General features: G+C 46.9%; 1 protein-coding gene across 1 annotated transcript; it reads right to left on the bottom strand.

Moving 5' to 3' along the window:
- Positions 1 to 1,761: 1,761 nt before the first annotated feature.
- On the bottom strand, positions 1,762 to 2,955 carry LOC105820083 (neuroendocrine secretory protein 55-like). Its single transcript, XM_012656493.1, has one exon. The coding sequence runs from the start codon at positions 2,546 to 2,548 to the stop codon at positions 1,784 to 1,786; it is 765 nt and encodes a 254-aa protein (XP_012511947.1). The 5' UTR covers positions 2,549 to 2,955; the 3' UTR covers positions 1,762 to 1,783.
- Positions 2,956 to 12,981: the final 10,026 nt, after the last annotated feature.

Genomic DNA, 12,981 nt, shown 5'->3' with positions numbered 1-12,981 from the left:
AACCGTCGGCATAACTAAGTTCTGGGGCGCTGCAATGGCTTTCCTACGATTAGGTCCCGGAAGGAAGACTGTTTATTAAAGTATTTTCCTTCTAGCACTATCCTTTTCTTAGGCGTTTAAGAACCCGACAGTCTTTCAGTTCAAGCCATCAAAATGCTTTACTTTTCCTCCAAATCATTCTCAGCAGAGTAACTCAAGCCGGCGCAAAACGAGACGAGCACGCACCAAAAAAAAAAAAAAAAAATGAAAACAAAAAGATCAATTTCCAAGTCGAGTGAGATTTCGTAAATACATTTCAATTATTAGCTTTTTCCCCCAGGGTTGGCGCTGAGGGCCACTGGATTGCTGCGTTTTTGTGCTGGGTCACCAGGGCAGTTTCCCCTCCAGGTTACAGATTCCAAAGTTAGCTCCACCCGGGCTGAAAATGGCCGGAGCACGCTGCCTCCCCTCCCGGAGGCTACTGAAGCCGCCGCCAGCCCCTGCCCCCTCTCGACCGATTGCCCAAGGACTGGCGCCCGAACCAACACCTTTCCCCAGCTCGGCGTGTGCTGCGCTCTTTGAGGACACACTGTACGGTGTCGGTGTCCTCATGATAAACGCGAACCCCTTCTCCGGCCCATTCCTTGTTCCTCTTTACCTTTACGCTTGCGAGCACCTCGAGGGCCTCTTAACCTCTCCCTCCTGCCTCAGGGCCTCGCACAAACAGCCCAGGACCTCTCCAGCCAAGCTGCATGCAGCCCCGCCGCCTGATCAGCTGCGCCACAAGGTTGGCAATGCCCCGACGTGACCAAACCTTCGCCGCCAGCCCTGGTAGCCCGTAGGGGTACCCCCTGAGACTCACATACCTCCCTTGCGTGCCCTCCAAGTACCGGGGACTCCGGGGAAACCACCGGCGCGCTACAAGAGGTCGGCTCTGGGGTGCGCGGACAGGTGCGCACGCTCTCTGCAGCAGTCTCTGGCCCCAGGAGCGCCCGGAGACGGGCGGTGGAGGCGAAGACTGACGCGGGGCAGCGGGAGGCACTGGCGCCAAGATCCCAGGGCTCCAAATTGGCAGCGCCGGGACCTGGGCTCCCGGCTGTGAGCCGCTTAAACGCTGCGCGCCCGTGCGACTTCCCTCCGGAGCCTAGAGTCTCCGGAGTTCTTGCCCAATCCATTCTGATTACTTTCCGCACATTGCAACAGTGTCGCTAACAGCGCAGCTGCTCTTAAATCGTGAAAGTTGGTGCGCGCACCTCCGAACCACATTTCGGGCGGCTGCCAAAGCCAACTCGTTTGACACTAGTCTTTCTAGGAGAAAAAAGAAACACCTAAAACAAGTGACTTACCGGTGCCGTTTTGGTGCGCAGCTAGAAACCTGGAGTGCGGTCCGGATTCGCTCGAGCGTCCGAGGCACCAGCCCAGAGACCTCGCGTTGTCTCCAGCGGGACGCAAGGAGCGCCCCGCCGTCCGGATTCGCTCGGGTCCGGATTCGCTCGAGCGTCCGAGGCACCGGCCCAGAGACCTCGGGTTGTCTCCAGCGGGGCGCAAGGAGCGCCCCGCCGTCCGACAAGCCTTTGGCCACCGGGACAGCGGCGTCCTGGGGAGATTTGGGGAGGCCTCTCCACCTCACCCTGACCCCCCGATCCCGGGCTGGCTAGCTGAGCCCGCTCTCTTCCCACCTTGCTCCTTTACCCTGTCTTTCCTTCTTCCTCCCTTCCTTCCACCGTCCCCAGACCCCCCAGTTTAAAGGTGGCCAACTAACCTGAATCCATGAAAACAAGGAGAATCTGGACGGAGTCCCCCATTAGTGACGCCGGATGGGGATGGGTCCCTTTTTGGAAGGGGACTCCGGGGACGGGTCGCGGCGGGTGGACTTCTTCGGCTTGCAGCGGCGCTGCTGCTTCTTCTCCTTCTTGGGCTCCTCAGACTCTTCGGGGGCCCTCGGATCCTTGTCCTTGGGCTCTGGCTCGGGCTCCTCCCCCTCCCTGGGGCTCTGGGGCTCCTGAGTGCTGGGCGGCGCACGACTTGGGGAGGCGTCGGGGCTTCGCAACCTCAGAGCGTACAGACGCTGGGTGAAAGACTGGGTGGAGGTGGACTGCTTGGGCACCACGGGGCCGCGGTCGTCTTCCGGCTCGGTCTCGGGCTCAGTGGTGGGAGCGGAATCAGGCTCGGCAGCGGAATCAGGCTCGGTGTCGAAGTCGGAGTCAAAGTCGTTCTCGAAGTCGTTGTTGGACTCGAGCTCGTACTCGAAGTCGTCGTACTCTGCGCACTCAGGGAGGGACAGGTCAAGGTCTACCTCGTCGTGCTCGTAGTCAGATTCGGACTCAGGGGTCTCGGGGAATACCTGGTCGTCGGAGCGGTGATGGGCGTTAAGGAAGCTCCGGCGCTGTTGGGCAGCCAGGCGCTGCTGCTGGGCGCGGGCGTTGGAGGCGGCAAGGGCGCGGAGGAGCGCGATGGAGCAGGAGAGCCAGAGGAGCGCGGCGGCTGTCCGGCGGCCTATGGGCGGGCACAAGTCGTAGTAATTTTGGCGAGCTCGGCGCCACTGCTGAGCCCGGGACCTCCGATCCATCCTCTTAGGCGCACACCGAGAAGCCGACCTGCCCCCTGGCTCTGCAGAGAGCGGCTCCGATGCGCATTGGCTGCTGGAGCAGGAAAAGATGCACCTTATGAGGTAAGAAGCTGGGTCCAGAGGTCCCAGCCCCACCTCGGCGCGAGGAGAAAAAGGGAAGCACCTGCCTGCCTGACCACTTAAGAACTTTCTAAAGCTCCGCGCCTCAGCTTGCCTCTGAGCAAAAAGAAGGAATGGGAAAGGGGAGAAAAAGTCTATCTCCTCCGGGGCTCCTCTCGGTAAGTCTCAGACTCTGCAGTCTAAGACTCGGGAGAGGTGCCTCCGCTGGTCCTCTCGCCTGGGAGAGGAAAGAGGAGACTGAGGCGAGGAGAGCCGGGGCGGTGAGGTTCTGCGAAGTTGCGCGCCCGGACTTCTGCCGGGCATGTGCAGTAGCGAGGTGGGGGCCGCCTCCCCGCGAGCTGCGCGGTGGCGCCGAGTCTGTGGCGCAGACCCTAGTGGGCCGGCAGGTGGCAGGAGGGGACCTTGTTTGAAAGGATTTGAGCGAAGAGACGGGCGGGGGTTCTTGGTGGGTTCCAACGAGCAAGCAAGAGAGCTAGCCACAGGTTAGAGTATTTGGGCAGCTGGGCATGGGTTGCCCATGGGGTCGTGCCTCTTCCCAGCTTCTGCAGGGTTACCGATGGAATGGACACAGCCCCAGAGCAGCTGAAAACTAGTCCTCAATATTGCAAATATTCAGGGGAATGAGGGTCTGATACATGAGTATTAATGATCCAGCTAAGGGCATTTTCAAGGGCTTAATAGTTTGAGGGTGGTAACCTCAGGTAGTCATTAATCATGAAACCACCTTTAGCAGATCTGTTATAGTGACTGTAATTAGAGAAGTTTCCAAAAAAAAAAAAAAAAGATGCCCAGTGCAGTCTAAATTGGGTAAATAGGTATATTCCTTGAGAAGGGCCCCCACAGTCAAGGCAGTAGTTTGCACGTCTGCAAACCCATCTCGGACCTCCTTGAGCCCTCTCTCGCCGAGAACTCCTGCTGGAAGGCAGACCTGAGCTGAGAGCATCGGAAAAGGTAAGGATTTCCTGCACTGTGAGTCCTGCTCATGTGAGGCTATTCAGTTATCACTGAATCCTCACTAGATGTCCCTTTACGGCTGTTTCTTAGCTAGGTTTTTAACAAAGGTAATTCTTTCAGCAGATATTCATTGAGTGCCTAGCACATGCCGAGCTCTGTTCTAGGTGCTGAAGGTGAACAAAAGAGAAAATCTTGCGTTAAGCAAAGGATATTGCAGATTAGTCTTCTGTTGATCAAAATGTTAAATCAGTCAGAATCTCTCCTTATCCACCAACATTGTTTAATACAGCTAGAATTTCACGTGAGGAAACAACTGGATCAGCACGAGCAGCAGTGCTAGGGGGCGGCCAGACACCGCTGGATCATGCTGTGAGCTCCGCGAAGGCTAAAGAGCTGGAGTGAATTAGCACCACTCTTTCTCGGCCCTGGAAAATCAAATGAGCTCCACAGCCTACGGGAGGGGATCCCTACAGTGGAAAGCTCTTGAGTTCCATCTGTAACCTGCTTCTTTCAGGGTATGTATGTCTTCAGTCTTGCCCTCCCTATTGAATATGGGGTGCCCCTCTTTCAGGGCACGTTGTGGAACAATCAGGAATATGCAGGTGCTGGTAAATGTCCTTTCAATGGAAACTAATGCCAGCTGTCAGCAACAAGGTGGATTATGATTCTTTTAATTTGTGCTCATAAGAAGGTAGTTCGTTTTTCAGATGAAGTGCTTTATGCCTATAATGGAAATGGCAGCCCAAAGGCAATACAACTCAGAGCAAAGCTGTCTTCCTGAAATCCATGGAAGTGTCAACAAGGTCACCTCATTTGGGACATATATCATGGGTTTGGTTCTTTTCTCCTTCTTGAGTCAGTATGAGGGGACTTAAAGAAGAGGGGCTACCTCTGGGTGATCTACCAGGAATTCCCTCCTGTACTTTTTCCTGGTGGCTGAAGGTCAGTCATGCACCCACAGTCATCCCTCATCATGGTGGAACTTCTCACACCTTCCTCACCGTGCTCGCATTAAAGCTGCCAAATGCAAAGGTCAGACCTCAGTATGTGTCTAGCAACTGCTTTTGATGTGTTGAGGTTCTTATTTCTGTGTCTTGGCTATGTCTGTCTTGCATCTCATGTTCTGTGAGTTAGTTTGTAGCATTAAAATACTGATTGGTCTAATAAAGTGGGATTGATTTGGCAAACCCCATAAAAGGACAAATGTCTGTATTCCAGTTGTGCTCTGCTCTAACACTTGCCAGAGAAACTGAAAGGGTTGTACTATCACAGGCGCCTGCATGGCTCTAAGCATTTTGTGGATATTATTGAGGGATACTGGCCACAGGGGCTTTTGGAGCTGTGTATTTCAAATCCTGATCTCCACCTCTCAGTCCTGACAAACGGGATATTTCTAAGTGGTCTGCCCACATTGACCCACCTGCTTTATTTCTTTTAACTAGTACAACTCCACTGACAGTATATGGAACATAAAGACATCATTCAAGCTGATTGCAGGGCACATTGTGGGGGAAAAAATCAGGAATATGTGGGTGCTGGTAAATGCCCTTTCAATGGTAACTAATGCCAGCTGTCAGGAACGAGGTGGATTATGATTCTTTAGTGTACATGAGAAAGTACTTCATTTTTCAGATGGAGTGCTTTATGCCTGTAATGGAGATGGCAGCCTAGAGCCGATTCACTAATATAGATACACCGAGATTGCCTGCATTATTAAAAAATGTGCATTACATAATACATATTTTTGGACTAGATTGTACATTAGCAATGTGCTTTCTTTGCAAGATGCATTTTAATCAGCAAATGAACATTTAACAAAACACTGCATTTTCCAACCCCAGTCCTGTTTAGTTACAAATACATTTCAGTGTACATTCAGCACAGGCTCTGGGAGGAAGGAGCAGGGCACTGCACTGAAATACTGTTCCATCTTGCACTTAGTGCCGAGGTTGAGCAAATGGAGCTGTGCAGAAGATGCTCTTTAAAATGCATTACGTGCATGACTTTAAAAAAGTGCTTGCTGCAGAGTGAATTTCAAAAAGGAGCAAGTGGGTGATGAATGACCTCAGTTGTTACCAGGCTAAGGAACAAGGGGCTCTCTCTGTCTGCCAGTAAATAAAGTGTGGACATATATCACCTTTGGGGCTCTGCTGGAGGGAGGCTCCTAAACCAGTTGGACAGGAAAGCGCAGTTCCCAGCTCATTACAGTATCATACAATAAGGTTCTTATTTGGATGAATTGTGAAGAATATTGTCTTCAGCCCCTTAAAGGTTTACCACGTGGAAGAGGCTTTAAGATTTATTTTATGTGGCTCCAGAGGGCAAAATTTAGAACCTATGGATGGTAGTTACAACAGACAGCCTTCAGCCCAGCACAGGGAAGAATAATCCAACAATTAGGGCTCTGGAATGGAATGGACTGTCAGGATGTTGTTGGCTCTTTGACAGAAGCAGTGTGAAATCAAAGGACAGATGACCACATATTGGAAATGTTTTCCATGGTGCTCATGGGCTGCCTAGAGTTGGAACTTGATGCCCACCAAAGTCTTTTCAACTCAGCTTCTGATTCCATTAAAGGCCTCTGGAGGCTGTGGATGAGGAGCTTGGGGGCTCTGTTGGTGCACACAATCTTCCCACTGGAAGGAATGTTTGGGTGGCAGTTTTAAGACATGGGCAAACAGCTGTGTGCGGATGGAGCCCGTCATGCAGCTTTCCTAACTGAGGCAGGGCAGTGAGGCTCTTTGCTCCACAATCACTTGTCGAAGCAAAGAAATTATTCAAGTCCATCTACTAATTACATTGGTCCTCTTTGCCTCCCCTCCTGGAGCTGTCTCAGAAATAACAAATGAAATTGGCCATTTAGCAATCATGAATTGAGTCACTTCTATGACCAAGACACTATTCTGAGCATTGTGGAGAGATCAAGTAATTGAGGATGCGTAATTCCTGCCATCCAACAACGTGCATATCAATGTCAAATGCCCCCAGATATTAAAAACAGACAGCCAACAGGTGCAGAATAAGAAATTCCACACCAGAGAGATAGACAAGGGAGGGAAGTTGAGTAACTGGTTAGAATCAGAGGTAGAGTTCATCTGATGGTCTTCTGAAAGAGGTGGGTTTTTACCTGGTCCAACTTTGAGATTTTCTTTTGATTTTTAAAAGCCCAAGAGAGAATTGCTTTCAATCCACCTGTTCCTACTCGTGTGCCCACCTTGTGCAAAGCCATGTGCTGGTCACTCTCAGGGAGACAAAGATGAATCATAGGAGTTCTCAGAAGGCTTGGAGGCTATTGTCATGGGTCCTCTAGACATCAACACATTTTCTAAGATGAGACTCAAGATAATGGATTGATTGGTTCTGCTCTGCCTGGAGAGTGGGTATCATCACTCTTGAACATATTTTTTGGACAGTCATTGGAAAGGATTATTTTGGGAGATGGAGAGCTTTTCAGACTTTCCTTTGGATAGAAATGAATTCAGGGAGTTTGAAGTGCCCCCCACCCCTCACTGTGGCAATCAGCCAGAAAGGCTCAGCCCCTCTGAGAATTTGGCATTGGCCCCTCCTGCTTGTTCTTTGGGGGACCAAAGATGACTGGACACAATACAAAAGCATTTGGCTCATTTCTCTAAGGTGCTATTTTGCTGTTATTTAGACTGCACCGATATCAATGGGCTCTCACCAGTAGAAATGGTGAAAACGCCGAGCTCCTGATTTTGTGATTTTGGGGGAACGCCATCTAGAGCTAAAAGCAAACAATAAGGTAAAATAGTCATCTTTTTGACATGACGGGATTCTGTCCAGGCCATCGTTGGTATTACAGTACTGTATTTGTGCCCTTCGTTTTTGAAGATAGATAGGATCAGAAACAAGCCATATTCCTGCATACAGAGATCAGTAGGAGTTGTCTCCTCAGGAGCTGCCCTACTCTTCACTTTGTGCTCTGTTGAGGTTCTCCCACAGACATAGCACCTGTCTCCCTCCCTCCCTACTTCTGCCTCAGGAGGAGCCATTTCTATGCTCCTGATCCGACAGGAAGTGTCTAGGAGCCTACCCACTCAGGCAAAACATCAGCTTCGGGTTACAGGTCTTTCTTGGACATGGTGCCTTGCTTTCTTTGCTTTGGCCCTGGAGCTTAGCTTTCTTGTGGTCCCTGGCTCAGCCCCTGAACTCTGACCGTTTGTCTTGCCTTGTCCTGGTTCTGTCTGTCTGCCTAGCCCCAACATATACTAAGTTTGTCTGGTTCTTTCCCATGACCACCTGTGTCTCAAGATGTGCCCAGCCCAGGCGATTGTGGCCTCCGATGTCCACCTCTGCCTTGCACTCCAGCCTCTCTGCCTGGAGCTGGTGGGCTGTGGATGAAAGCACTGCTGATTGCAAAGGACCACTCAACTGTCGGGAATGTTCTCTGCTCATGGCTTTGTCTTTTGTCCAGCTCTCCCGGACATCCCACTTCCCCCCAGCCACCAGCACTGACAGAGAGCCTCAAAGTTGTTTTCATCTCATCTGCTGAGGATCTGACTCACCCCTTCAGGCTTGGGGGAGGGAGGGAGGGAGCGAGCCAGCCAGCCAGCCAGCATCAAGCCCAGAGGGGAGAAACCCTTAGCGGTGTCATGGTTCAGGAACACGCTCATAGAAATCCTTTCAGCTCAAGCTCTTCAAAATATGATTAGACCAATTTTACATGTCTAGTCACTGAGGCTCCGGTAGATTGGAACTATTTCTATATGTGCAAAGTGAAGTGGAGAATTGAGGCAATTATCTTCAGGCAAATGAATCTGGGCTCTGTAATCAGTCCATCCTGATAAGGGGAGGGGGGGATCAGCCTCCTTCACTGTAGCATTGCTTTGTGCTAAAGAGAATCCTAAAGTATTTGTTTGTTATTTTCACTTGGCTTTGTTTTTACTAAAGGCAATCTGGTGAGGATTAGTCCTGCTCCATGCAGGTGTTAGGGTATGTGGCTCTCTTGGGTCTCAAAACACTGTCAACCAGGCAGGTGTGGAGATTGATCTGGATCGGTTTCTAATCAGATCAGTTCCCAAGCAAGGTGTGTTCCAGCTGACCTGCCGTTTGCTTCCTCCAGGTGGATCCTTGGTTTCCACTTTAGCCTTTTCTTTCCACCCCTTCCCTCCTTGTGGGTGGGTGATCTGCACCTCCAATGCTAGGATGATATGATTCCTAATAGGGCCATGATTAGCATAAGTCGTACATGAGAAAACATCATGAAACTAGAAGCGTTAGTGGACTTGGGGTCTCAAAATCAGAAATGAGAACGCATTGTAGGTTGGTGATGACTTCTAGACCCTCCCTCTCCCCTCCATTGTTTCGACTAAAAATCATTGTAAATTGAGTCTTTCCCTTTATGGGTCTAGAAATTCTCACATGAGGCAACCATCATTTCCCTCCCAGCCCTTCACCAAAGAGGAAGGAAGGAGAATCAAGAGTAGATTTTTGATCTGAGACACGGGAAGTCTTCTAATCAGGTCTTGGGTTGTGAGCAATAATCTGTATTTAGGAAGCCAGGGGCCCACAAGAAGGCACCTACTATGTGGTACCTACTGGGTGCTGTGAGAGATGATGGTGCAGGGCCCCTGGGAAGGAGCCTGAACGGGAGAAGCAGCTGCCTCAATGCAGCCTAGCTGACACACTCACACTGGTAATTAGAGAACAATAGGGATTTATCTGCTAAATTGTGCATTTGACTATAAGTACTCCAGGAGTGAGGTGGTGTGTGGGGCTTGAGGTGAACCTTGGAAAACATAGGAATTAGAAAGGTTTGTTTTACACTGTCAAGAAATGGTTGTCTTATCATTTTGAAAATTTCTGCTGTTGCTCAGTTGGTTAAGAAAACAAAAACAAAAGCTTCCTGTCCACAATTGAGATAAGGTTTTAAAAGATATCTCTCTGTGCTCAGAGTATTGTGGCATCCTGTGTGTTCTATGGTTATCTCTAGCTCGTTCATTCCTTCTCAGTTTGTTAAACTGTGGCATCTTTCCCCAACATCTTACTGTGATTGGTCCACAGCCTTAATGATCATTGTTTTATATGATATTTTAAGATCTGCCGGGGCAAGTGCCTTCTTACTACATATTATCTCAGGATTCTCTGATAGTTTTGCCGGTTTATTTTTGTATATGAATTTAAAAACCATTTTTATCAAGTTCTATAATGACTTTGGTGATATCTGGACTAGAACTGCATTCAATCTATAAATTAAGTTGGGAAATATTATCATCTTTTCTGCATTTAGTCTTAAGCCAGAAGTATGGCCTGTCTCTTTGTTTATTCAAGTCTCTATTTCTCCCATTAAGGATTTGTGTTTTCTTTATATAATTTTAATTGTATAAAATTGTATAAACTCCCTATTGTACGTAGAGTTTGATATGTGAATATATATCATTTCCTAAGTATTTGATACTTTAGTTGCATTGTGAGTGGGCTCTCTTTTTCATTACATTTTCAGGCTGTTTATTATGTGTTTACAAGAATGATATTGATTTTTGTACATTTGTCTCATCTTCTCCTACTTTTAGAATTGGTTTGTTTATGAGGCAACCAGCAGTCTGCTCAAGCAGTCAGTGAAGGTTTCTAGAGGATTTGGTAGAGAGATTCCTTCGTAGGGGAGAGAGTAGAACTAAGTGATTCCCAAATGCTGGTCCCCAGTAAATGGAGAAAAATAAGGATGATGCAGCAGGTTTTTCATCAGCTAAATTTATTCAGGGAAGGGACTATCTTGATATTAAGGCTATGTAAATTTCTTGCCTTTTGGTATTTTGATGTCATTTCTTTTTAGGACAATAGATGATAATTAGAGTTTTTTGTTTTCAGATTTTAGAGGTTCAGAAATGCTTACAAAAAATAGATAAATAAAACTGTTTTAATTCTTCCCCTTAAAAGATTTTAGAAGTTATTTTTAAAATTTTGTTTTTATTTAGTTTCTTTTCAGTGACTTAGCAGATTAAAAACTAAAAGTCAGTTGGCAACCCCATATCAGCACCACACATTTCTTTTTTAAAAAATTTGTATAAATTTATGAGGTATAGTACAGTTTTGTTACATGCATGGATTGTGCAGTGGTCAAGTGCTGTAGGGTATCCATTACCTGAGTTACATACATTGTGCGCACTAAGTAATTTCTCATCATCCACCTCCTTCCGCTCCCTCTCCCTTCTGAGTTTCCGTTATCCACTGTGTTGCTCTCTACATCCATATGTGTACGTTGTTTAGCTCACGCTTCTGAAAGAAAACATATGATGTTTGACTTCCTGTGTCTGGCTTGTTTCACTTAAGATAATGACCATTCTGCCCATGTTGCTGCAAAAGACATGATTTCATTCTTTTATGGCTGAATAGTATTCCATTGCGTGTAATATACCACATGTTTTTAATCCAGTCAGCTGTTGATGGACACTGAGTTCCATTCCGTATCTTTGCTATTGTGAATGGTGCTGCAATAAACATATGAGTGCAGGTATGTTTTTGATTTGTAGTTTTCTTTTTTTGTTGTGTGTCCTTGTCTGGTTTCGATATCAGGGTGATATTGATTTCATAGAATGAGTTAAGGAGCATTTATCAAGTCTAGGAGTCATTTGGTGGAGTCTTTAGGGTTTTCTAGATATAAAATCATACCATTGGTGAACAGAGGTAATTTGACTTTCTCTTTCCCAATTTGGATGCCTTTTATTTCTTTCTCTTGCCCGATTGCTCTGGTGAGGACTTCCAGCACTATGCTGAGGAGGAGTGGTGAAAGTGGGTGCATCCTTTTCTTGTTCCAGTTCTTAAAGGGAATGCTTTCAACTTTTTCCTGTTAAGTATGATGTTGGCTATGAGTTTGTTGTGTATGGCTGTTACTGTTTTGAGGTATCTGTGCCGAGTTTGTTGAGCGTTTTTATCGTGAAGGGATCTTGAATTTTATCAAATGCTTTTCCTTGTTGAGATGATCATATGGTTTTTGTCCTTAATTCTGTTTGTGTGATGAATCACATTTATTGATTTGTGTATATTGAACCATCTTCCATCTCTCGTGTGAAACCCACTTGATCGTGTATTATCTTTTTGATGTGCTGTGTTGGATTGGATTTGCTGGTATTTTGTTGAGGATTTTTGTGTCTGTGTTTATCAGGGATATTGGTCTGTAGTTTTCATGCAGGTATCTTTTCGATATATTGATTTCTTTTCCTTTGGATAGATACCCAATAGTAAGATTGCTGGATCAAAAGGTAGTTGTATTTTTAGTTCTTTGAGAAATCTCCATGCTGTTTTCCATAGATGTTGTAGCAATTTACATTCCTACCAACAGTGTATAAGAGTTCCCTTTTCTCCTCATCCTCACCAACATCTGTTATTTTTTTTAAATGATAGCCATCTGACTAGGGTAAGATGATAGTACCACACATTTCTCTTGAAATATTAGCATTGTCTGAAAACGTAAAGTCTAGGAATCTCCAATTCAGTGTCCTCTTGGGCTTTACAGTTTGGGTATTTGGTAAATGTAGACTTCTTTATTTCCAAAATAATTTTTAGTTTATTCTTTTGAGTTCTTCTAGTTAGTCATGTCATTTAGTTAGAATGATGATTTTATTACTTCTTTCATTTTTATCTAATTTCTTCATCTTTCATTTGTGCCTTACTGTGTTCTCTAAAAGTATGTGAGAAAGAAGAATCTTTGATACTTTACTGAATGAGAGGGATGGAGTGGAGGCATCCTTGTTTTACTTCATTTTCTGCAGGGATTTTCTCTGTCTTTTCTGCGACAGTATTTGGGTGGGCTTTACAAGGAAACAAGATGGTATCCTGTGAGAGAGACTCAGCAAAAAGGCTGGAGGTGAAAGGCTAGAAGTCAGATTTGGAACAAGATAGGCCTTGATGTAAATCTTGCTTCCCTCTGCTTCATAGCTGACCATTGGTTACTTGATGACAATGACGGTGATATGATAGTGGCGATGGTGGCAGCAGTGGTGTTGGTGGTGATAGTGGTGGTGGTGGTGATGGTGATGGTGATAGTGATGGTGTAGTGATGGTGGTGACAGTGATAGTGATAGTGGTGGTGGTGGTGGTAGTGATGGTGATGGTAGTGATGGTGATGATAGTGATAGTGGTGGTAGTGGTAGTGGTGGTGATGGTGGTAAAGGCCAAGAAGCAAGCGAGCAAGGGAGAGGATTTCAACCCCAACCAGGCAGAAAGAGCCAAAAATAGAGTTGGAGTGGCAGTCAAGTTGGATGTTGTTTATTTAAATTTCCAGTTTTCTTTTAGTGACCTCTTGGTGGAAAGTCTTAGAAGCTGTAAGAGTTTGATCTGCAGAAAAGCAGTGAGTACCCAGCATAGGTCACATACTCTGTAGGCACCAGGAACATGCTGGT

This window comes from Propithecus coquereli, unplaced genomic scaffold, assembly GCF_000956105.1.
Source record: "Propithecus coquereli isolate 6110/MARCELLA unplaced genomic scaffold, Pcoq_1.0 Scaffold503, whole genome shotgun sequence".
Lineage (NCBI taxonomy): Eukaryota > Metazoa > Chordata > Mammalia > Primates > Indriidae > Propithecus > Propithecus coquereli.
The sequence above is the reverse complement of the archived record's forward strand: the minus strand, read 5'-3'. Positions and strand labels throughout refer to the sequence as shown.